Consider the following 25,530-nt stretch of genomic DNA (forward strand, 5'->3'; position numbering starts at 1 on the left):
TGAAAGTAAAATATTTTTATTCAAATTTTTTGTTTCCAGAAGTAAACAATTCAGATTGTTGTAGATATCAACAATATTGAAATGATAATGCAAGCTAAGCGTGAAGACAAATGACAATCCAGTCTATGTTCACAACATAAACATAAACAAATAAAGCAAAGATGATAATAATTCAAAGAAAAGATAAAATATTCTTGCTAAAAACTAATGGTAATTCATGTAAATGAAAATTGAATTAGGCAATATAAATACATGTATTGAAAAAACTCAAATAAACCGGTGTATTTAAGCATTCTTAACAAGCTTATCATTCAGAGATTTCTGATAACCAACGCAACGATCAGCAATAAACCAAATTAGTTATTGACAGTAAATCTGATTTGTTGATGTAAGCGGTGACAATCATTTGGAAAATACATCATTTCAACTGGCAAAGGAATGACTCGTCTCCTCCCCCTGCATCATTTCAACAGACCAATGGATGAGGAGTCCCTTCCCCTTGCATCATTTCAACCCGCCAAGGAATGAGGAGTTCCCTCCCCTGTATCATTTCAACATACCAATGGATGGAGAGTTCACTGTTTGCAACAGCATTTTAAATTGATTGATGAATGTAAAGTTTCCCCACATGCATTATTCAAACTGGCCAATGAATGTGCATGACTAATAAGATAAAATGGCAACAGATCTTTTGATAAAAAATGCTGATAGACACGAGAGATAATACGTCAAGCTACAAAAGCAGGGGGGGGGGGGTTCTACATTGTAAACTCTGAAAGATTTGTAATAATATCCATTGACATTAAAAAAAAGTTACAATTTAATACTTTTAATTCATAATGCTACTACACTCTCTGAATTGCCCATGGATGTGGTTTACAGTTGATTTATAAATATTTACGCAACATTTAAACACAAATACCTAAAACTGACCAATCACAACAACTGTTATTTTATGTCATTAACATGAGTGAATAATACAGAATGACCATAGCACCTTTCAATTGGTCAGTAACAACAGCCATGGGTAATCCAATATTACTTCCATTGTATTCATTGTTATGTTAAATTGGTTGTTTTTTATCCAAAATTTAACAGTTCTACACTATAATGCACTGGGAAGAACCCTGTAGGTAATTATGGTTGTAATTATGGATCCCATGTATTACATAACTATAATTATAGTCATTTATAGAACCAAATCTTAAAAATGAAAAATGATGAAATTTCTCAATACCAGAAAACGAAAAACCAGAAAACTGTCCAAACTGAACAGCTTTTACACTTTTGACTTTCAACCCCCCCCCCCCTCCACTTTGGTGTTTTAGTATAAACATTAAATAAATACATGTCTTTTACTTTGAAGTGTTTTCACAGGATGCTGACTTGTTCGAATCCTCAGACTTGGTAACTATCTTTGGTGCCCTGTTGGCATAGCAACAAAAAAACAAAAATGACATGCAGTCAAAATATGTTACGTTCAAATTTAATATAAGTATATATGTATTAATGAACTGTATGAAATGAAATATGGTTTTTACAATTACTTAAAGAAAGAATTTAGGAAGAGAAAGTTCCAGCTATATTTGTGTGTTGATAAAACAAAGCATCTAACCAGACGGAGAGCTTTACATTCCCTCAACATTCGATGACATTCTCCTATGAATAGCTTAGTAGATACTTTATGAATACCATCTCAATAGATTAAAATTATGTTTATACACCATTACTCAAAGGCAAATAAAAATAAGGGTATGCAAGTAGGACGATATGAAAATTCCACCCACTTATAAGATTTTGATGCCATGTCAATAGAGGGCGTTTTATAAGATTTGTTTATAGCATATCCTACCCATATTCTCAACCCACATTTAATACATAGATTTTGTCAATAGAGGGCGACATACACCAACAAATTGTCAATTAACCCTATCACCACTATTTGTCACATTCCACAAAATAACAAGAAATTTTAAAAACTGACTCAAAACTAATATCAACTATTTAATTTCTTCTTCAATTAATGTATAGTATGAACAGTTTTACCAAATGGCGAGAGGGTTAATTACTTCAAAGAAAAATGAAGAAAATAAGGTTGTCTGAAACCTTGACTCTTGTTTACAAAAAAAAATGTTAATGATAAAATAGAACTATTTGATTATTGTGTCCTTTAAGTGGGATATTTGTAAATTTTGTGCATTGTAACATAAATCAAACTAGCCAATCAGAAAAGCGCATTAAATCATGTGACTTAGTTAATACATTGTACTGATTTGTAGCCAATGTAAAATGTAATAAAAGTTAAAAATCATCTTAACTAATTAACATCTAATTAATAAAATTAATAACAAATGACAAAGTTAGCAAAATAAACATCTCCATTGGAGATAAATCCATTTCAAGAGATAACGTACATGTATCTCTATTGGATATGTATTTATAATAGAGAAAATACAGTACATTCATCAATATTGTAGATGCAATTCAAATATAACTAATATGGTAAATGTTGGAGATATGCTTGTAATAGAGATAATATGGTACATAGATTTAAAGATATGATGCAATGAAGAAGAAAAAATCCAGTCACTTTGATGAGCTGTATACTATCATTCTTAATAATTTAATGTTATTGCAATGGAAACATGTGTATAGAACAAGATACCATTTGTAGAAGAATAAGAATACAGTACACCCGGTGGAAAGTATTCACCTGATTTTGAACTACAAATTCTAGATAACATTTCACCTTTCCATCACCACAATGTTAATTTTTTTTGTCAAAAGCTCTAATTTTGATGGTAATTTTGAACCCATAATTTGATATTATATTTTTATGAATAAAGTGCACAAGAAAAATATACAAGGACTGACAAGATGATATTGTCTGATATTTTTAATAATTTCTATTATACATCTGACATTGCATTGCCGTAAGTAGTACTGTAGTCTGCCCTAACTTTGCAGCATTGCATGTGGTGTCTGCATCTCTCCTTATTAGGAAATACAAATTCCAAATATGGAGTGATTATGCAACTTGATTAAGAATAGTTGATATGTACGTTTAAGATTGAAAGCAAAAAAAGTTGTACATGTACTAAAGGGGGTAATTATTCACTGGGTTTTAATTTAGCTTATTTCGCTGACTGGAAAAATGCGCTAAATTAAAACACAGTGAATATGTAAAATTTAGCATAGAACACATTATCTAAATGACGAAACCGTGAATTTAAAACCCACTGAATATGCCTGAAATGGTAAATCAGTGAAATTTAAACCCAGTTAAAATTAGTCATTTTACAGTAATTTCCACTATCTTGCTCAGTTCTCGGCTCTACACAGCAAGTGGCTTAGTCAGAAGATGCATAATATTAAGATTATTTTGAAAATACTGCAAAGTATGCACTCAGATCTCTGATACATGTTAGTCAATACAGTGCTTACTTTGTGTATACTTTAACAGTATAAACATAACAATCTCCTATGATTATAAACTATTGCTTGAACTGTAGAAATATTGTTGTATATCATATTATACATATGTGATATACTGTAAAATACTTTATTTTCGTTTGGAATTAATTTTTTGCCATTTACACTGAAGGAATGATTTAGTGAAAATAAAATCCAGCGAATATACCTTTTTTCCTATATTTTACATTTAACTCGTCAAAAATCAGTGAAAATAAATTCTGTACAAAAAAACCCAGCGAAAATTAATTCCAGCTAAAATTAAGTATTTTGCCAAAAATAATTCCTGTGTTCGACCTACTTTACAATCAGTCCTTGTATAAGTGTTCTAATTACCATCATTCACTAATATAACAATAATGATTACCCAACAGTGCCATAGCTAGATCAACTAGCGAGAGTAGAAAGATCTTTCAATTCAATATGGCACTCAGAGAAGTTCATTATAGTTATTCTGATTTAATTGAATTTAAATCTGATCATTTTAGAGTCAATAGAATAGAGCAATATTCTGATATTGTATAACAATAATGTCCAAAAAACTGCCATCTCCCAATATGGGCACCTTATACCAATTCCACAATAAAATCATTCCAAAGTACACCATGAATAAAGATGGTAACTATAAGGCAGGATTTCTTTAAACAAAAATAACTACATTTAGCACCTTAAATATACTTGGTAGCCATAACTTACTCAAACCCTTGTTGCTTAGTGATGAAATTAAGAAGGTCAATTCGAGTCACGATACCAAATATCATCTGTTTGCAAGAAACGTCTTCACTGTTTGAGACTGTTCAGAGATAAGACAAATAAATGTTAATTTATAAGATATTCACTCATAAAAGCACAGAGTGAAGTAACATAGCACATGCCAAGGTCATGCACAGCATATGCCATGGGCATGCATGGCCCATGCCAAGGCCATATACAGTGCATGCCAAGGTCAAATATGGCGCACACGTCATGGTCAAATCCGGCACATGTCAAGTCCTTATATGGAACAAGGGCACGAATGGTGGGCGGACGCCAAGGCCACGTACGGTGGATACCAAGGTCATATATGACGGTGCCAAGGTCATGCATGGCGGATACCAGGGTCATATACGACGGATGCCAAGGTCATGCATGGCAGATGCCGGGGTCATATATGACGGATGCCGGAGTTATATATGACGGATGCCAAGGTCATGCATGACGGATGCCGGGGTCATATATGACGGATGCCGGAGTTATATATGACGGATGCCAAGGTCATGCATGACGGATGCCGGGGTCATATATGACGGATGCCAAGATCATGCATGACAGATGCCGGGGTTATACAAGGCACAAGCCAGGGCCATACTGTAAATGCATTAATTATTCACTGGGTTTTAATTTCTCTATTTTCACTGATAAGTGAAACCAACTATATTAAATTTACGTGAATGTGTAAAATTAAAATAAAACTTTTCCTTGACAAATTTGTGAAATTAAAACACAGTGAATATGCTCAAAACATAATAGTGAAATTAAATGTCAGTAAAAATAATTGATTTTACAGTATATGCCACATGCCAGGGTTATATATGACACATTCCGAAGTCACATAGCACTTAGTGAACGAGAACATATCTCATATGGAGGTAAGATTGTTATTTGTGATGTATGTCACTTACATTGTTTTTGTTCATGTACAACTAGTGCAAAATGATCAGCATCAAGGATACGAGAAAGTTTGCCAAGAGTGGTTTCCAGGGTGATCTGAAAAACAAAATACATGTCAAATCATCAGTAATAATATTAATTATTATACATCTGTCACCGTAACGCCATAAGTTACAGCGTGCCGTAATTTTGCAGTATTTTACGGGGTATTTTCATACTACCATATTAGGAAATGCAAATTCCAAATATGGAATAATTATGCGCGTAAGCGTCCTATAATAATAAAAACAAACATGGCTGCCACCAGGATTTGACCGGACTCCATACAAAGAAGTTCGCTGATTCTGTTCTAAACTTTTTGGATTTCGGCATTCCCATGATGTATCCTTGGTAGGAAAAGATGTATAATAATAAGGTCATTACGAAGATACCTCAAAGTATGCACTCAGACAGTACGATGTCGCATCGACCTCGGCTGCGCGTCGGTCGATACTGCTGCTGTACTGTCTTCGTGCATACTTTGAGGTATCTTCGTAATAACTTTATATTATTATCCCTCAAGAGCCCATTTGATTGGTTTTAAAGCACTCACATGATCATTTGATAAATGTTGGTATTGTCTCTTATAGCACAACATCTTTTTATGTGTTAATTTACGATGAGTTACTCCACCGGAGGCGATAATTTGAATTTAAATCCTGGAAGTTATAATTAAAACAGTAATTGGGTGAATTGGTTTCAACCGATATAGTCTACTACCTACTGCACAGATTTGTATAGAAGTTTACAATTGGATTTTTTAAGCAGTCATTTCTGTTGAATGAATACTAATTTTATTTTGTTTCAAGTAAATGAACTTTTTTTAAACTGATAATAAATGTATAATAAGATAAAAATGAAAACACATATATTGAACATACCTTTTTAAACTGCTTGTAAATAACACATGAAACTGGAGAGAAAGATTTGACTTTTCCAGCCAATAACTGAGCCATCATGTTACCAAGGGTTACCATACCAAGAACTTGTCTACAAATTAGGGTAAACAAAATGAATATTTCTGTGTAAATATTGGCGATAACATGAATAATGCTTCGAGAAATATCACAGTTATTCAGAGAATGACCTTGTTATAATAAGTACAACTGAGCTCGCATGAGAAACATGAAACAGACCATGAGAATCACGCAAGTGTGAGAAAAGGAGAGCCAAGATCAGCATCAGCACTGTGTGCTATGTCACAGACCACTCACTGGTTCTGTTGTGGAATACACTAACATTTTATGCCAGGATTAATATCCAATGAAACACAATTTGATTTACTGAATTACTGAACCAGAAAAGGTTTTAATCCAAGTTCAGACAAATTTGTAATTCTTTATGCTAAATTTGCATACACCTTTGAGTATGCACATGAATAGAGTATCTACATTTAAGAATGGAATCATCCAAGAGTTGCTGTGGAATATTTTTTGATAAACTAAGAGGACCACAGTTTTTGTGAGGGTTTTTTGCCAAAAACAGGCGAAATATTGTGAGTTGCGAATTTATTTTCGCTGATCACCTACGTCCCTACAAAATTGTCAGCGCTAGTTATGTTGCAGAAATAATGTTTCAATGTTTTACTCTGCGTGACTGTCTTATTGTTTGGCCCTTGGTACAAAAAATAACACCTGTCACACAAACTGCTGCAAATACTGTGTGATAACCTTATTTAAACAAAAGTGGAAACAGTGGATATCATAGTTATTCATACTGCAAAATACTTTATTTTAGCTGGAATAAATTTTCGATGAATAGGCTTTTTGACGAGTTGAATGTAAAATATAGGAAAAATGGTATGTCCGCTGGATTTCATTTTCACTGAATCATTTCTTCAGCGAAAATTAGTTGCAGACGAAAATAAAGTATTCCATAGTATAATAATAATAATTGATAGCTTAAGAACCACTGTGTGAAAGCCACTAATGGGAGCCTATGAGTTTACTCTGTCTGTGTGCGAGTTCACTGATAACTTACCCTGCTTCGTCCACAACAGGAATCTGGTCAAAACCTTCTTTATTCATTATATCAATACAATCTTGACAAGTTACTGAAGGTAATACTGTGAGCGGTGATTGAAGATACAACGATGAAACTCTCATATTCCACCATCTGAACAAACAAGCATACAAATATAATTTATTTTCATCAAATAATATTGTCCTACATTATTATACATCTGTCACCGTAACGCCATAAGTTACAGCCCGCCGTAATTTTGCGCTATTTTATGGGATATTTTTGTCCTACCATATAAAGAAATGTGAATTCCAAATATGGAATGATTACGTGTGTAAGTGTCCTCTAATAATAAAAACAAACATGGCTACCGCCGAAGTTTGACCGTACTCTACACAAAGAAGTTCGCTGATTCTGTTCTAAACATTTGGGATCTCGCCATTCCTATGATGTATTCTTGGAAGGAAAAGATGTATAATAATAAGGTTATTAAGAAGATACCTCAAAGTATGCACTCAAACAGTATGCCTCGCATTGACCTCCGCCACGTGACAGTCGATACTCCAGCTGTACTGTCTTCATGCATACTTTGAGGTATTCTCATAATAACCTCACATTATATCATTGCTATTCTATATCAAACAATGAAGCACGACTCTCTTGCGTTTCATTGGCCCCAAACCTGCATAACATAAGATGATAAATTTGGTAATAAAAACTCATGCGACTTTTCTGGTGTTGCGAGAGATGTGAAGTCAAATAAAACATAATACTATACATAAAATATGTCACAATAATATGTATCTGTAATATATAAAAATTACAAATCTATGATTGATTCAGTATGTTGTCTGTGTGTCTACATACAGTGATATACATATGAATGTTACAGGACATGAAAAAAGCAAAAATAAATGAAGTCATCACAAATTAAACATCTAACATGAGGAAGATTAAAAAAACTGAATTACGTTTGTTTCTCTGTTGATGCTCCATTACTCTCCATCTCCAATAAACCTCTTTCCATCATCCAGTCATCTGATAAGTACTTGGTCCTGAAAATTAAAATTTCACACAAAACTATATTAATACAAGGTTATTATAAGAATACCGTGAATTATGCACGAAGAAATATTGATTCCTTACTTTTCCCTTACTAGTACATACTTGGTTGTAGAAAAGTGTTTGTGTCTGCACCATCATTTGCATTCAGTGTACGATTATATTTCAGTCACGCACTATATTGTTGCCGTTCCTCATTTTAAAAAAGGAATATGTTTGGATGTGACACACATTTTCCAAATAAGAAAAATATTTGAACGCATCTGTTACACTTTTGAACACGTTTATACAGCATTTTATAGTTTGATGAATTCCATTGTTTTTGATGCCAAATGTATAATTGAATACACTACTGCCTCTTGTACAGTGAAGTCAACACAAGCATGTATGTTAGAAAGTAATCTTTTCATTTGAATGAAAATGAAAACAGTTATAAATATACTGTAAAACATGTTGCAAAAGCGACATGCAATTTTAGCGAACTGTGGTAAAATGATGTAATAGCGAAATGTTGATTTAGCGAATCTCTCTATTCATTGTTGATTTCCTGTTTTCACAATTCTTGTCTGTCACGCACCAAAACAAATGCACAGTTATCACCTCCATAAAAACAAAGAAAAACTGTAAAGTGTAATTTGATTCTGTTCGCAATGATAAAAAGTGATTCAACAGGGATTTGAAAAAGCGGGTATCGATGCTGCGTTACATCCAGAACATTGACCTTTTATATTGAGACTCAAAAATTAGTAAGTACTACTAATATATCAGTATCCCTTGATTTATTAATTTTCATTGAAATAATAACCACAATGAATACGTTTATTTTTTTGTGTATCTATCATGTCAGTACGTTTTGTTTGTGTTGTTTACAAAGTGTGTGTTGTTTACAAAGTGTGTGTGCAGAAAAAAAGACGTTGTTTGGCTGCCATTTTGAATTTATAATAAGGTCAGAGACATCTTGAATTAGCGAATCAGTTCTCTCGCTAAATTCGCAAAAAAGACATGTTTTACACTGAACATACAATTGTAGACTTCAGTGTATCATGTGTTTGCAATCTAATCAGGCCTAGCAGGTTACATGAATAAAGTGTAACGATAGCGATTTCACATTTACACATTCAGTTCACATGCTGTTGCACTATTGTTTAGAATCAACAACTTGCATGTTTAGGGTAGAGATTATAAACATATATACTGTGGAATACTTTATTTTCGCTGGAATTAATTTTCGCTGAAAAGCCTTTTTGGACGTTTTGCTTGGATTTTATTTTCATGGAATCATCCCTTCAGCGAAAATAGCGAAAATAAATTCCAAGCGAAAATAAAGTATTTTACAGTATTCAAGAATTTGATAAATAGATTGTTTACTTATTCTATTTAGTAGCGGCAACTTTGCAATGCTTGAAAGCATTTCTTGTCATGATCACAAAAATAATTGTTTTTTTTTTAATTTGACAGTTAAACGCGACATCTCTTTGAATGTAATCTACTGTAAAATACTTTATTTTCGCTTGGAATTAATTTTCGCTATTTTCGCAGAAGGAATGATTCAGTGAAAATAAAGTCCAGCGAATATACCTATTTGTCTATATTTTACATTCAACTTGTCAAAAATAAGTGAAAATAAATTCCATGCAAAACACCCAAAAAGTATTTCCAGCGAAAATTAAATCCAGCTAAAAGTATTTTACAGTATGTTCAGAATTAAAGGGTAGATTTCACTTACATATAGTTTCTGACAGAGTCTGGTAAAATGACAACACAACGCTGACCAGCATCTAATTCCTTAGCTGCCTCTAGAGCTATGGACATTGCTGAACCACTGCTACCACCTATGACAAGTATACAAAATCATTATTCAAGTTATAATATCATAATTCTATAATTAATTAAATAATGAACAAATAATTATTAAAGGTGGCTGAATTTTAGTTGGTTTTAGTCAGTGGTACTATGATTGCAGAATTTATTGATATCTGTTGCTGAATTTCTGGGGAAATGTTGCAATCAGACAAAGAGAATGTACAGATGAATGCTGCCCAGGGTAGGAGTCAGCAACTAAAATGTTTCTAAAATATAACACTAATCAAAGAAAGCTTAGAAAAAACTCCCATGTGCTGAGAGTACTGGAGACATTGAAAATTAATTTGTCTTTCAAACAAAAAACTAACATTTGTCTGCTATTTGAGATGCACAACAATGTGATCCACATTATTGAAGTTTAATAAATACAGAAAATTTGTTTATTTTAACATCAAGTGGTTTTTAGTCTAATTTATTCCAGAGCACCTCTAACCACAAGTTCAATTTAAATCAGATGCAGAGAAAAAAGACAAAATTTTAACAAATAATAAGGCTCCAAACCAGCTTCGACCTCAAATTACTGTTTAAATATCAGTTTGTTTAGCAATGTTGTGTGGACTTACCGCATAACAATCCTTCTTCCCTTATTAATCTTCTTGCACACGTGAACGAGTCTTTATCGTTACTTTTATACCATTTATCAACTATAGATGTGTCCAAAACTGTTGGAATAAAGTCATACCCTATTCCTTCAACTTCATAGAAAGTAGTATCAGTGTTATTTAATTCAGGTGGACTAGCCAGAATAGATCCTTCTGGATCTACACCAATTACCTATGGACCAATGATATATCATACTGTATAATTTAGTTTGAGTACTAATAAGTCAGTTGTCGCACAGAAACTACAAATCTTTGCAACAAGTACAACTGGATTTTTTACGACAAGAGAAAAACAGTACATGGAACATACAGTTTACATCCCTTCAAAAGGCAACAGGGCAGAATGTACTTTATTCTTTTCCACTGCTGAATGTGTAGCCGACCATTAGATTCAAACCCACAATCTCCCTGATTTACGACACACTTCAACCCTTTATTACAAACTACAAATCTTTGCAACAAGTACAATTGGATTTTTAACATTTTAATTAAATAACTGAAGATATCATTAGAAAATTAACAATATGTATAGTATCAAAGCAATTGGACTTGCTGTTTTCAACAAGAATTCAAAAATTTCACTTTTCACCAAAAATGGCAAAAATATTCATCAAAATTAAAGAATTAAAGATATCATCATGAAATGAACAAACCTAAGAGAGGTCTACCCAAGGTACATATACACCAAGTATCAAAGCAATCAGGCTTGTAGTTTTCAAAAAGTAGAAAAAGTAAAACATTTAAACGAACGACGGACAATTACTCATATGATAAGCTCCGCTCGACAAAATCGACAGCGGAGCTAAAAACAGTACATGGAATGTGTTGCTGACCACTAGATTCTAACTTACAATCTCCCTGATGTTGGGTGGACACACCAACCATTATGAAACAATTCAAGCCTTTATTTCTTAAATAATTTCTAATACTCACTTTACATTTTGGACATTTTTCTTTAATTTTTCTCCCTAAACCAGTGATTGTACCACCTGTACCAGCACCAGCAATGACCATGTCAACTTTACCTGAAACACAAATATATACAATGTGATTGGACCCCAAGGATTGGAATTTGGAAAGACTGGCCCCCTAGCTGACAAAGCAAGGAGCTTCTGTCCTCAGTGATGAAGCTACATTTATTGCAAAACTAGTGAATTTTCACCGGTTTCTTTTTTTCACAATGAAGCATGAGCAAAATGATTTATGGGGGTTTATGTGCTGTAAACATCAAATGATCATGACTTAGTTAATTTATACTGTCACGAACTGAGAGTTTTGAGATTACCAGACATTGTCCGATTCACACAGTTTCGCTGAAGCTGGCCATCCATGGCATGTGCATGATTGCATGAAAGCTGTATCCTCAATTAAATGATTTGATTGAGGACGGATCCATCGAGCGACATTCCTATAACAACAACACACATTTCACGTCTTGTATCAACGTCATAGCTTATATGACAAAAACATGCAACTTTGCATTTGATTTCCTATGGAAAAGTGTCACAACACTTGACTTTGTGTTTATTTTCATATTCTGAGTTGTCTGTACTTTGATGTCTTATAACATGCAATAACCAGGTTGCAGCATAGTCATAACCAGGTTGTAGCATAGTCATAACCAGGTTGCAGCAGAGCAATAACCAGGTTGTAGCATAGCCATAACCAGGTTGTAGCATAGTCATAACCAGGTTGTAGCATAGTCATAACCAGATTGTAGCATAGCCATAACCAGGTTGCAGCATAGCCATAACCAGTTGCAGCATAGCCAAAACCAGTTGTAGCATTGTCATAACCAGTTGCAGCATAGCCATAACCAGTTGCAGCATGGTCATAACCAGTTGCAGCATAACCATAACAAGTTGCAGCATAGCCAAAACCAGTTGCAGCATAGCCAAAACCAGTTGCAGCATAGCCAAAACCAGTTGCAGCATAGCCAAAACCAGTTGCAAGCATAGCCATAACCAGTTGCAGCATATAACATACATTACAGTAGAATACTTTATTTTCGCTTGGAATTTATTTTCGCTATTTTCGCTGAAGGGATGATTCCGTGAAAATAAAATCCAACCAATATACTTTATTTCCTATATTTCACATTAAACTCATCAAAAATCAGTGAAAATAAATTCCATACAAAACGCCCAAAAAGCATTTCAGCAAAAATTAATTGCAGCGAAAATAAAGTATTCCACCAGTGTTCTCCCCAGGCCTCTGAAGCGACACGGTACCGTGACGCTTGGACACTCGGTCGTGATGCTTGCCCTTTGTCAGTGACGCTTGGTCACTCAGCCGTGATGCTTATATTTTTGTTTACAAGTGTCAGTCTCGTCTTGCACGTATTTAAAACAATAACATGTATTGATCAATTTAGGTAATCCCGCTTTTGTTAGCCATACAAAGACAGTGATAAAAACAGAAGTCTGCAATATGTTGCGAAGTCTTTCAAAGGTGCAGAGCCTCCAAATCAAAAAAAAAATAACTAGAATAGCAATAATTTGCCCATTGCACGCAACGGCAAAAATGTGACAAAACAAGTCACGGCGTACGTGACGATTTGCTGCACTCTGATTTGTTATCACTCAATCGCTGGTGACATTATTTACTCCAAAATTAAAAAAAGAACAAGTGAAATTAAGTCGCATTGGAAAGAAAAGTATGAATAATTCAACAGCAGACGAGACGGGATGAGACAAAACAAACTCTGACCTCTGGAAATACCCCATTCATAGGGTACCTTAGTACAGAAAAACGCCGCCCTAAGGCGACATAATGCACGTTGCAACATTGTGACCGATGCATGCTGGGCTATCAGGGGTTCTGATCGAGGTAACAAAGATGGCGGCGCAGAATGCATGATTTTCCGTGATGTTTAAAAACAACATCGCGTTGGCAATTTAGATGTAATGCTTATGATAATCATCAATGAATCGTTTTAATAAACAATTTGTGTATTTCACACCAAAAAGTCAGATACCGATGATCGCAATAGCAGCGGTGAATACCCGTCCAACGCAATGCCGTCAGCTGACAATGTTACGGTGATCGTAGCGTTGTACTCACAAGGTATATTGCAATGAAAAATCGCCGAACTGCCATTGTAGAAATTGTTTTTAATTATTGATTTATTAATTTCAACATATTTCGATATCTTGCCGACTTTATATATTTAACCAAAAAATGTTTTCCCCGACGTTTATATGAACCGACAGTGACATGGGCACTAAAACTTATACACAATGATGAACCAGTTACATCCATGGATAACAGTATATTCACTGACTGGCTATAACACAAGTTTTTCATTTTTTTTTTCCTTTTTATGATGTTCCATTTCAAACTTTATTTGACTTGATACAAAAACAAAAAATACAATGCAGTAAAATGATATAAAATTTATCAGATATAAAAATATCTTGTCTTTAATTAATTGTAGATTGACAATATTTGTTGGGAAAAACTGATTATTATGCAAATAAAAATTATGCAAATTAGATGCATTGTTATGCAAATTGGCCATGATGCTTGACATGAAGTCTGGGGAGAACACTGATTCCACAGTAGCCAAATCAAGACAGTTATTTAATAAACTTAAATTATGCATGTCACGGTTACTCACCATCACACGCCTGTATGATTTCTTCAGCTGTCTCATCATAATGGACCAATGGATTCCCAGCATTCCGGTACTGATCCAAAATAATGGAATTAGGAATTTCCTTATTCAGTCTTTGTGCCACGCTGATATGGGATTCAGGACTGTCAAATCTTGCCGATGTTGGTGTACGTACAATCTCTGCACCAAGTGCACGCAGAACATCAACTTTCTCCATACTCATTTTCTCTGGCATTACAATAATACATCTATATCCCTTAACACATGCTCCTAATGCCAGACCAATTCCTGTAATATAAGATGAGAATAGTTCAATTCCAGTATCATCTATGCAATGACATGCAATATAGTACACAACTAAATGTACATAAGTACACAACTAAATGTACATGAAAATAATGCACCATGCCTGAGCCCCCCCCCCCCCAAACAAAACAAACAATAGATTCAAAATATCACTAAAAATAACATGCATGCAGTTTTCATACAGGCTTGAAAAAAAACTAGGTAGAAAAGTTGTAATACCTGTATTTCCTGATGTTGGTTCAATGATGACATCACCAGGTTTAAGATCCCCTTTCTTCTCAGCATCTTCTATCATTCTTCTGCCTATTCTATCTTTTACACTTCCCCCAGCATTGAAATATTCACACTTAGCCACTGAAATAATAACAGTATGTATTTCGTCGAAGTCAGTTTAGGTAGTATGGTCAGTGTTGTCTCGTCACCACAGCTTAGCCAGCCAGTCAATGACACAGCACCTTATTGTCAGGCAATCACCCTAGTCTTATGATCATGGTCAGGCAATCACCTTAGTCTGGTGATTATGGTCAGGCAATCACCCTAGTCTGGTGATCATGGTCAGGCAATCACCCTAGTCTGGTGATCATGGTCAGGCAGTCACCCTACTCTGGTGATTATGATGAGGCAATCACCCTTAGGCCTAGTCTGGTGATTATGGTCAGGCAATCACCCTAGTCTGGTGATCATGGTCAGGCAATCACCCTAGCCTGGTGATCATGGTCAGGCAATCACCCTAGCCTGGTGATCATTGTCAACACAATCACCCTAGCCTGGTGATCATTGTCAACACAATCACCCTAGCCTGGTGATCATTGTCTACACAATCACCCTAGCCTGGTGATCATTGTCTACACAATCACCCTAGCCTGGTGATCATTGTCTACACAATCACCCTAGCCTGGTGATCATTGTCTACACAATCACCCTAGCCTGGTGATCATTGTCTACACAATCACCCTAGCCTGGTGATCATTGTCAACACAATCACACTAGCCTGGTGATCATTGTCTACACAATCACCCTAGCCTGGTGATCATTGTCTACACAATCACCCTAGCCTGGTGATCATTGTCAACACAATCACCCTAGCCTGGTGATCATTGTCTACACAATCACCCTAGCCTGCCGATCATTGTCAGACAATCACCCTCGTCTGGTGATCATGGTCAGGCAGTCACCCTAGTCTGGTGATCATTGTCAACATAATCACCCTAGTCTGGTGATCATGGTCAGGCAATCACACTAGCCTGGTGATCATTGTCTACACAATCACCCCAGCCTGGTGATCATTGTCTACACAATCACCCTAGCCTGCCGATCATTGTCAGAAAATCACCCTCATCTGGTGATCATGGTCAGGCAGTCACCCTAGTCTGGTGATCATGGTCAGGCAGTCACCCTAGTCTGGTGATCATTGTCAACATAATCACCCTAGTCTGGTGATCATGGTCAGGCAATCACCCTAGCCTGGTGATCATTGTCAACACAATTACCCTAGCTTGGTGATCATTGTCTACACAATCACCCTAGCCTGGCGATTATTGTCAGACAATCACCCTAGTCTGGTGATCATGGTCAGGCAATCACCCTAGCCTGGTGATCATTATCAACACAAACACCCTAGTATAGCAGCGAATGTCACCAAGTGACCTGATACAGTTATTATATAAATCCTTCATACGGACTCAAAAAATGTGCCCTGCCAAAACCGCCTACTTAGTTATCAGTTATTTTTATTTTATTTTTTTAATGGCGTATAAAATTTTGACTGATAACAAAATTGTCTAACAGCATTATTTATTATTCAGTCATAGTTGTCATGCAACTGCATCCTTTGACCTCATAGGTCAAGAATGCCATTAACCAATCAAAATGCTGTGTTGTACTGCCAATAGTTTTTGTAATCTTTCAAATATTTGGGATAAAAACACATACCGTAAAATCTGTATTAGAAGCCGCATCCCTAATAGAAGTCGCATCCATTCTATTTGAATAGTTGAGAACCAAAAATTCATCATTTCTCATATGTGTAGATGCTCTAATAGAAGCCGCATCCCCTCTGTTGCATTGTACCATTTTAATAGAAGCCGCGGCTTCTAATACAGATTTTACAGTAATACAAAGGTGCTTTACAGTAAGTACAATGTCCTACTTTTTTGTTTTCACTCTATTAGTCAAGATTTAATTTAATTTTGTATTCTAAAACCAAACCATTTTTTCAAACTGATTCTTGTTTTTTTTTACTGTATTCTGATAACATAGAATAACATGTATTATTATTATACACATCTGTCACCGTAATGCTATAAATTACAGTATGCCGTAATTTTGCGGTATTTTAAGAGGTATTTTCATCATGGAATGATTACGCGCGTAAACGTCCTCTGATAATAAAACATGGCTGCCACGCAAAGAAGTTTGCTTCACTGATTTCCGTTCTAAACATTTTGGATTTCGCATTACCATGATGTATCCTTGGAAGGAAAAGATGTACAATAATAAGGTTATTTAGAGAATACCTCAAAGTATACACAAAGATATTATAGTTGGAGTATCAACCAATGCGCAGTGGAGACGGCGTACTGTCTGAGTGCATACTTTGAGGTATTCTCAAAATATCCTTATTATTATCAACAAAACTTGCATACCAATAAATACCTGCGTGTTACAGGCCATTATTTTTATTCATAATGACCTTGTATTGTCGGGCCATATGGCATATACAGTCAGGTCATTTAAATTAATGTATATAATTTGGAAAACATATTAACTATTTATTTCCATCAAAAATGTGGTGCAACATTTTTTACATTTCCAATTTAAAAAAGAAAAGAAAAAAACATTTATGTAGGATGAATATGTGAAAAGTGTATGCAAAAACCATTCCACATGTTACCGGTACTCCAAAAATTCCATTCAAATTAGAAAATAATATCTCTTTATTCAGTTATTTCAATCTGATGTTGGATATCTGAACAGTTAAACTCTGAAACTGGGTCAACCAGATGCAGGAAAAAAGATGATGAAATCACACATGTTACCATGACAACAGGATTATCATTTAGTTCATGTGACCACCACATCTTTTTTACCATTTTACAATGGTAGATGTACATGTAACAAAATAACAATTTACACACACAAATATATTGCAATTGGACAGAAGAATGAAACAAAATAAAATAAAATACGGTAAATGTTTGAATTCGTTTCAACATGTATGAGGATATGTAATTACAAATATGAACAACTCATGCCAGTAATTGATGATTTTATATTTTAAAAATACAAAAACGATCTTTCAAACACATTGTTATTTTGGGAATAGGTCCCAGAGTGTCAAAAGAAATTACCGGCAGATGAGGAGCCTTTACATCCATGTTTATAACTGTGTAATTAGTTTGGATGTTGACATGAATTGTCTGAGTGCCCAAGCTACACCAAACAAGAATAAGATATGCAAGATATTTTACATTTATTATTATATGTAAACTGTTCAATTTTCACTGCTAGGTACTCTCATGATTTGAGGATTTTATGAAAACAAAATGTCGTAAAAAGTCACTGACACCCTGTGTCATGAGATCCCAAAGAAATATTCAACTGCTACAAAATTGTCAATTTTCACAGATTCGTGAAATTCGCAACAAATTTTCTCTTACAAGAGTTCCAGAGTGTCAAATGGAATTAGATGAGGTGGATTTATGTCCAGGATTATAACTGTGTCACGTCTACAACCTCAGTTCAGATGTTGACATGAATTGTCTGAGTGCCCAAACTAAATCATACAAGAATAAGATATGCAAGATATTTCATATTTATATGTAAACTGTTCAATTTTCACTGCTAGGTACTCTCATGATTTGACGAGTTTATGAAAACAAAATGTCACAAAAGACACCCTAAAAAAATTGTCAACTGCTACAAAATTTTCAATTTTCACAGATTCGTGAAATTCACAAAAAAATTTCTTGTGCAAAATTAAAGAGATTCACAAGAATACTGTAAAATACTTTTATTTATGCTTTGAATAAATTTTCGCTGAAGGAATTATTCAGTGAAAATAAAATCCAGCGAATATACCTTGTTTCCTATATTTTACATTCAACTTTTCAAAAATCGATGAAAATAAATTCTATACAAAACACCTAAAAAGCATTTTCAGCGAAAATCAATTCCAGCTAAAATAAAGTATTTTACAGTACTAAGAAATCATACACGTAAGATACCCATACTTACATAATTCACATTTCAGTCCAGCGCCTTTACTGAGATTGTTGATTCGCACAAGTGGCGTATTTCCAATACGACTCAGAATATTCGGTAGTACCTTCTCTGGGGGTGGAGGACTGTAGAGTTAAGTAATACATAAGTAGCACAAAATAATTTAAATACTTACCACATCTTAAGATTTTAAGTACACATTTCTTGTATACAATTTCCATTCAAAAATGGGAATGTGGGAGAACAGAAATGTATCGTGATGAGTAGAGAGAGATAGTGAAGCTTCCCAACAGTAATGCGGTGACAGAAGTGATCTTATCTTATTGGCTCTTTACAACAAACAGGTTACAGCATCAGGGCTTAAGGATGAGACCCAAGTTGTAGAGGAAGGCGCGACATTGCACTTTTTAACGTTATCCGATATTATCGTCTAAAAATGTCTAAGTTAGACAGGTCTGTCTGAGCAACTATTGGGACAGTTCGTTTTTCTCCGATATTATCGATAATATCATCTAACAATGTCTAAAAAAGTCTAAAAATGTCTAAGTAAGACAGGTCTGTCTTGGCAACAATTGCGACAGTTCGTTTTTCTCCGATATTATCGTCTAACAATGTCTAAGTTAGACATCTCTGCCAGAATTTCATTAGATTTTATTAGACGATAATTATCCGATAATGATTTATATGACATTGTCGCGCCTTCATGAAGTTGTAGGCACTTATATTCAAACCTGTATTTCACAGTGAAGATGGAATTTGAATACCTACATGTTATATATTTTTAGCTAGCTGTGTGTGTATTGTGTGAATTTGTGAAGTGTATGCGCGTTTCTCTCGAATATTGGCCTTTTTGAGTTTTTTCACTCGAAACGGACATACGGAAACATACTGAAGTTGCAGACATCATGTCTATTGTTATATACTGATCAGCAAACTGGGAATCAGACCGTGTCCAGATTGAACAGTGCAAGCCTTTGTTTTCTTGATATGGGAGTCAAAAACTTTCCAATTTCAAGGTTCTCTACAGTGTGAACCAATGTGAAGGTGGAGTGGGCGTGGCACTTGAATTTGTTGACATGACATGTTGTAACTTGCATCATTGGCATGGATGTTGTAAAAATAGAAACCAAAAAATCTATCGAACAATTACATAATACATATATTATGTGTGCAGTGACTTGTTGGCAAGGACCAGTGATTTGTATCAGAAGGTAAAATAATGATATTGTTTGCTTCTGTTATTAAATAAACAAAATGTAGACATGGGAGAATAAATCAGAACATAGCTCGACAGTCTTGCTCTTGACTTACGAGTAGGTTACATCCCTGATGAATAATACGAGACTATTTTACATGGTTAATGGTTAAATTTTAAAGCATGCAAGTTGTGGTTTTAACAGGTACTGTTATCATTGCCTAGGACATGTGTGAGTGTGACGATCCCCCTACTTTAAATTTGTTATCAGTAGTCCGTGGCACATGATGTGTAGTAGTTAGTCACATGATGTGTAATAATGCAGCTAAAGTTTTAGTATATTAACGAGTTAAACCTTGCCATTGAATTGAAACTACTGTAAAATGACTAATTTTTACTGGGTTTAAATTTCGCTGATTTACCATTTCAGGCATATTCAGTGGGTTTTAATTTCACGGTTTTATCATTTAGATAATGCGTTCTATGATGCTAAATTTTAAATATTCACTGGGTTTTAATTTAGCGCATTTTCCAGTCAGCTAAATAAGCAAAATTAAAACCCAGTGAATAATTAATCCTTTTACAGCATAACACTTACCGGTATTACTCAGTACAGTATAAATTAGAGAATGATCCAACTTACATTGTAATATGTCTATGTGGACTGTCTTTGATATCTCTTCCTACTGCCCATGTACATTTGGAAGGGGTATCTGGGGCAATCCATGACAACTTTTCTTCATTCATTTTATCCATCATATCCACTGCTTTCTGAGAGACTGGGCAAGACATTATTAACTAAAAATGGAACAATAAATAAAAAGTGATTACCGGTAATATGTTGGTAAATGAAATGCATGTATGTAGACAATCATAGCATTGACTGGAATGTAACCAATGTATTACCGGTACATATGTTGTATGGGACCCACTTTAGGTTCTGGTTATATGTGTATGCAAAACCAAGCCAAAAAAAAATACATCTGTTTCTTGGAAACAAAATAAATATTTTCAATGCACAGATCTTTTGTTTAACATTTTTTGTTTTGTCTTAGAAAGTCTGAGAATCTCAATTCCCTATTACAATATAGGATTGTGGGAAAATTACAATAAGCCAACAGAGTGTTATCATATTTGCTCTATTAGTAGTGCATGCACTTATGTATCCCCATATAGTAAATATCGAATTTATTTTATGTGGCGTGTGCGGTAGCTGACTGTGTACATGTCTATGAGCAGGATTAGACATATTTTAACGATCCAGTATACAAGTCATGTCATGATAGAGTCTTGGTTAGTTAAATAGAAAATAAAACTGTGCAGTTTATACATTATGCACAAAAAAAATAAAAAAAAAATATAAATATGGTTACAAGAAACAAATTACATGATGTATAATGTAGTTGTAAAGTTTGATTGTGACCAGTCAATGTGTGTCTTGACATACGACTCGAGAACAGCATCTGCATTCTGCCATTTTGAATCTGATCTGAAAATAATAAATTATTATGGTGCCATTATGTCTATTATTTCTGTACAAAGATGGACAATTGCTGTCAATGTATATTTTTGCAAAACAAAATTCCTATGAACATCTCATTGCACACAGAACACTTTCACATCAGACAGGGAGGTAAAAAGAGACTAGACAGCTAAGCAGCGACTGTCGTACAGTTTTATTACACCATTGAACATCAGTGGGCTGTGATCAGACAATTAATATTTGTAGTGCCAGCCAGCCCCCCCCCCCAATTTTGTTAATCAGTTTATGTTTATATGTGTCTCGTTCATATTTATCATCGTTCTTTAATTAAAGTTTTCAAACAGACAATTGCCTACGAAACGTGAAAAGCGCCTGTGCCCCCCCCCCCAAAAAAAACTCGCACATTACTAGTATGTCATAATTTTCATTGATACAAATGTTACAACGTCTCTAATTATCGGATTTCGCAAAGTCATGCATACACGCAGTTTTCATTGCCAGATGTGGCTGGTAGACATATGACGACACGTGTATTAGTCTCACGTTTACGTTACGTGAAAGGTAACGCTGTTTACGCATATGTCGAAAATCACTCGACGTCCACTCCATGGAGGCGATGATCGCAAACTTCTATCGTCGTTGTATCATGATAACAAAAAAAGTGACCTTTAACTCACCCAAGGTCGTGTTTATGAATTAAATCCTACAAGACGGAAGAATAAAAAATACACAGTCAGCACAACGGCGACAACTGTAAAAAGAACCTTGCCCCGGTAGACTCGCACATAAGCGAACGAAATTCATTAATATTCAAGATTAACCTGGTTTCTGATTGGTCAAACGGGAGGCGCGTCGCAACGTCACAAATTATTCCCCTACTTCAGTGGGATGCAACAACGTCTTGTCCAAACTATGCTTTCTAAAAGTGTATGTCGACAAATATATATTTGCCAAAAGCAAAAGCGTCGTTTGAACTTTACAACAGAGACGGCTGTTTCGTCGGTAATATTTGGAATGAACCATTCCACTGCAGGGTCAGACGATTTGTAATGTCATGCAAGCAAGGTCACGCTTCCGCTAGCCATATTGTGTAACTTCCGTACTACGTCATCGTCCAGATCGTCGTCATTTTGGGGCGCTCCCTAGCGGTGACTGACACTACTTTGGGATATGCTTTGGTCCATGGCAAAAATGTTGTCTGAGCGTGGCCTATGAGAATTTATGACACGGAAATTAATTTATTTATAACAGCGGATACCCCGGATTTTACTATTCTTACACAGTTCCTACATGGCTGAAAAATGGTGCCTTTCCTGTCGAAATGTTTGCCTAACTTTTGCCTGGTAAAATTTGCCATCCATAGACAACTTGACCTAAATGTATGGATGGCAAGCGGTTTTATGTCCAGTATTATAATATCACAAACAACACTTCGATCAGTGCACAACTCACTTTGCATCAAATAACACAGAACTTTATACACGCACGGGAAAAGTGATATATGTACCAGCAGAAAAAGGGTCACATAAAAAAAGCGAGTTACTCCAAAAATTGAGCAAAATGTAAAATTATTTGTCTCTCTGCCTGTCCTTGGGTATGGGATTAAGCTCAAACATAAATAAAAGTCCCATTTTAATAGTGCAGGAAACTAAAATTCAGTCTTCAAATACATCCAAACATTGAAATACTTAATCAGATTTGTGAATGAAATTAAATTACTTTGTATTATGTGTGTTATACATTGTAGAAATTTATGTTGAAGATTCGAAACTACCCTTTTCTATCTGGTTATGAGCAGACTTTCTGTATTTACTCATAATTACAGGGGAATAGCAATTTCAAGTTGTTTAGGTAAATTATTTAATAGTATTTTAAACACAAGACTAGTTTCATAACTAGAAAAAAATAATATCCTCTCTAATAAACAATTTGGATTCAGGAAAGACTGTCGGACAACAGACAATCTGTTTATCCTGAAAACTATTATTAATAAATACCTCCATCAGGACAAGGAGATCATCCATCAGGCAAATGATAAAAATAAATTGAAAACATCAAATAAAATTTATGCCTGCTTTGTAGACCTCAAAAAAGCCTATGATAGTGTTTGGCATGAAGGTCTTTTTTATAAATTGTTGAAAAATGGTGTAAACGGTAATATGTACAAAATTATAAAAGATATGTATGGTGATGTGAAATATAAGGTAAAAACAAGAAATGGTTTAACAGAATCATTTTGTTCAAATATCGGAGTAAAACAAGGATGCAACCTTAGCCCAAGTCTGTTTAATTTATTTATTAATGACCTGCCTGATATTTTTGATAATGATCATTGTGACCCTACACTGTTACACAACACACCCATTAATTGCCTTCTTTATGCAGATGATATTGTGATTCTTTCAAAATCCAAAAGGGGATTACAAAACTGTTTGGATAAACTATCAGCCTACACATCAAAATGGCAGTTGTCTGTCAACACAGATAAAACAAAAATAATGATATTCAATAAGTGTAACAGACTCCTTAACAAGGAAATATTCTTTTATGAAGGAAAAGAAATCAATATAGTTAAAGATTTCAATTATCTTGGCTTAACTATGAGTCCAAATGGTAAATTTAAAGACGCAATGAAAAACCTAAAAAGAAAAGGAATAAAAGCCTTATTCTCATTAAAGACCAAAATTGGATCTGGTAATCTGGACATGTCCATACTACTGTCACTATTTGATAAACTTATCAGACCAGTTATTGTGTATGGGAGTGACATTTGGGGAGAAGAAAGCTCTACAAAATCAATTGTAGAGGATGTTCAGCTTACATACTATCGGTACATTCTTGGTATCTCAAAAAATACACCAATCATGGCAATATATAGTGAATTGGGAAAATTACCTCTTGACTCTTTTATTAAGAAACAAATGATAAAATATGCCAATCGTATTGCAAATTCCACAAATACTCTACTTCAAGAAGCATACTATGTCAATAAAATTATTAAAAGTAAATGGTTTAAAAAACTTGATCTGATATTAAATAATATTAACCATTCTTATCTTTTAAATGAAACAAATATTATCTCATTATCAAAATTAAAAACAATTGATGAGAAATTAAAAGAAGAGTTTACAACTGAGTGGAAAAATGAAATAAATAATGACAATAGGAAAAAATCAAATTCTAAAAATAAACTAAGAACCTACAAACTTTTTAAAACCAAAATAGAACAAGAAAACTACTTAACAATTATGAAAAACAGTGAACTTCGCAAATCCTTAACAAAATTTAGACTTGGCAACCACTGTCTGAAAATTGAAACAGGCCGGCATACAGGATTGGATTTTAAAGACAGAGTCTGCAATATGTGCGACAATGACCATGTTGAAGATGAACAACATTTTGTCATAAATTGTCCTCATTACAATGAAATAAGATTAAAACTTTACATTGTAGCTAATAAACGTATACCAAATTTTGACAAATTTAGTAATGAAAATAAATTCATATCATTACTAAGTGACGAAAAAATGTCTATTCCTTTAGCGCAATATTTAAAAAACTGTTTTAATACAAGACAGCAGCACCTACATAAACTAAGCCAGTAATACATTCCTTGTATTCAATTTATTATCTTTTTTTTTTATGCCTTTTTGTTCCCTTACTTTTTATGTGGTTATTTTTCTTTTACTAATATCTGATTTGTAACCCTTTTCATCCCCTCCGGGGGATGTTGTGTGTTAATAAATAAATAAATACATAATACTGTTACCAGCCTTGGATACTTTTGAGCGAGGACATTATGGAGTGATGTCACTCTACATTGGAAAAATTAGCATGTTACCAAATGATCTTAAACCATATATTAGACCACCGTAAAGTGTCTGACATTCTCGTTTATTTTGTAAAGGTTACCAAGCGTTACCTAACATTCAATTGTTTTGATGTTTTATTACTTTGGTGACCCCTGCCCTATAAAGACGGGAGTAATTTCATTCTCGGTCGTCGTCGGTCGGTCGTCTTAGTCGTGGTTGTCCAACAGCATGTATCTTCAGGCGTAGCC

At 34.5% G+C, this 25,530-nt stretch overlaps 1 protein-coding gene across 1 annotated transcript; it reads right to left on the minus strand.

Annotated features, from left to right (window-relative positions):
- LOC100370728 (cystathionine beta-synthase-like) lies at positions 1 to 22,292 on the minus strand. The gene is made up of 14 exons (XM_085499379.1): positions 22,148 to 22,292; positions 20,631 to 20,785; positions 18,808 to 18,917; positions 14,791 to 14,925; positions 14,269 to 14,553; positions 11,583 to 11,674; positions 10,611 to 10,821; positions 9,911 to 10,016; positions 8,094 to 8,177; positions 7,141 to 7,275; positions 6,042 to 6,150; positions 5,133 to 5,217; positions 4,168 to 4,264; positions 1 to 1,425 (listed from the first exon to the last, which is right to left on the minus strand). Exons 2-14 carry the CDS (start codon positions 20,777 to 20,779, stop codon positions 1,356 to 1,358), a joined length of 1,668 nt encoding a protein of 555 aa, XP_085355505.1. The 5' UTR covers positions 20,780 to 20,785; positions 22,148 to 22,292; the 3' UTR covers positions 1 to 1,355.
- Positions 22,293 to 25,530: the final 3,238 nt, after the last annotated feature.

The sequence above is a fragment of the Saccoglossus kowalevskii genome, chromosome 5 (assembly GCF_978046115.1).
Source record: "Saccoglossus kowalevskii chromosome 5, keSacKowa6.1, whole genome shotgun sequence".
Taxonomy (NCBI): Eukaryota; Metazoa; Hemichordata; class Enteropneusta; family Harrimaniidae; genus Saccoglossus; species Saccoglossus kowalevskii.

Excerpts from the sequence above, each read along its gene's own strand:
- LOC100370728 (XM_085499379.1), bottom strand. The coding sequence starts at position 20,779 with ATGTCTTGCCCAGTCTCTCAGAAAGCAGTGGATATGATGGATAAAATG. Across the intron at positions 5,218-6,041 it reads TTTACAAGCAGTTTAAAAAG|ATCACCCTGGAAACCACTCT; the intron begins GTATGTTCAATA and ends TTTGTTTTTCAG. Across the intron at positions 1,426-4,167 it reads ACTAAGCAACAAGGGTTTGA|GGCACCAAAGATAGTTACCA; the intron begins GTAAGTTATGGC and ends CTATGCCAACAG.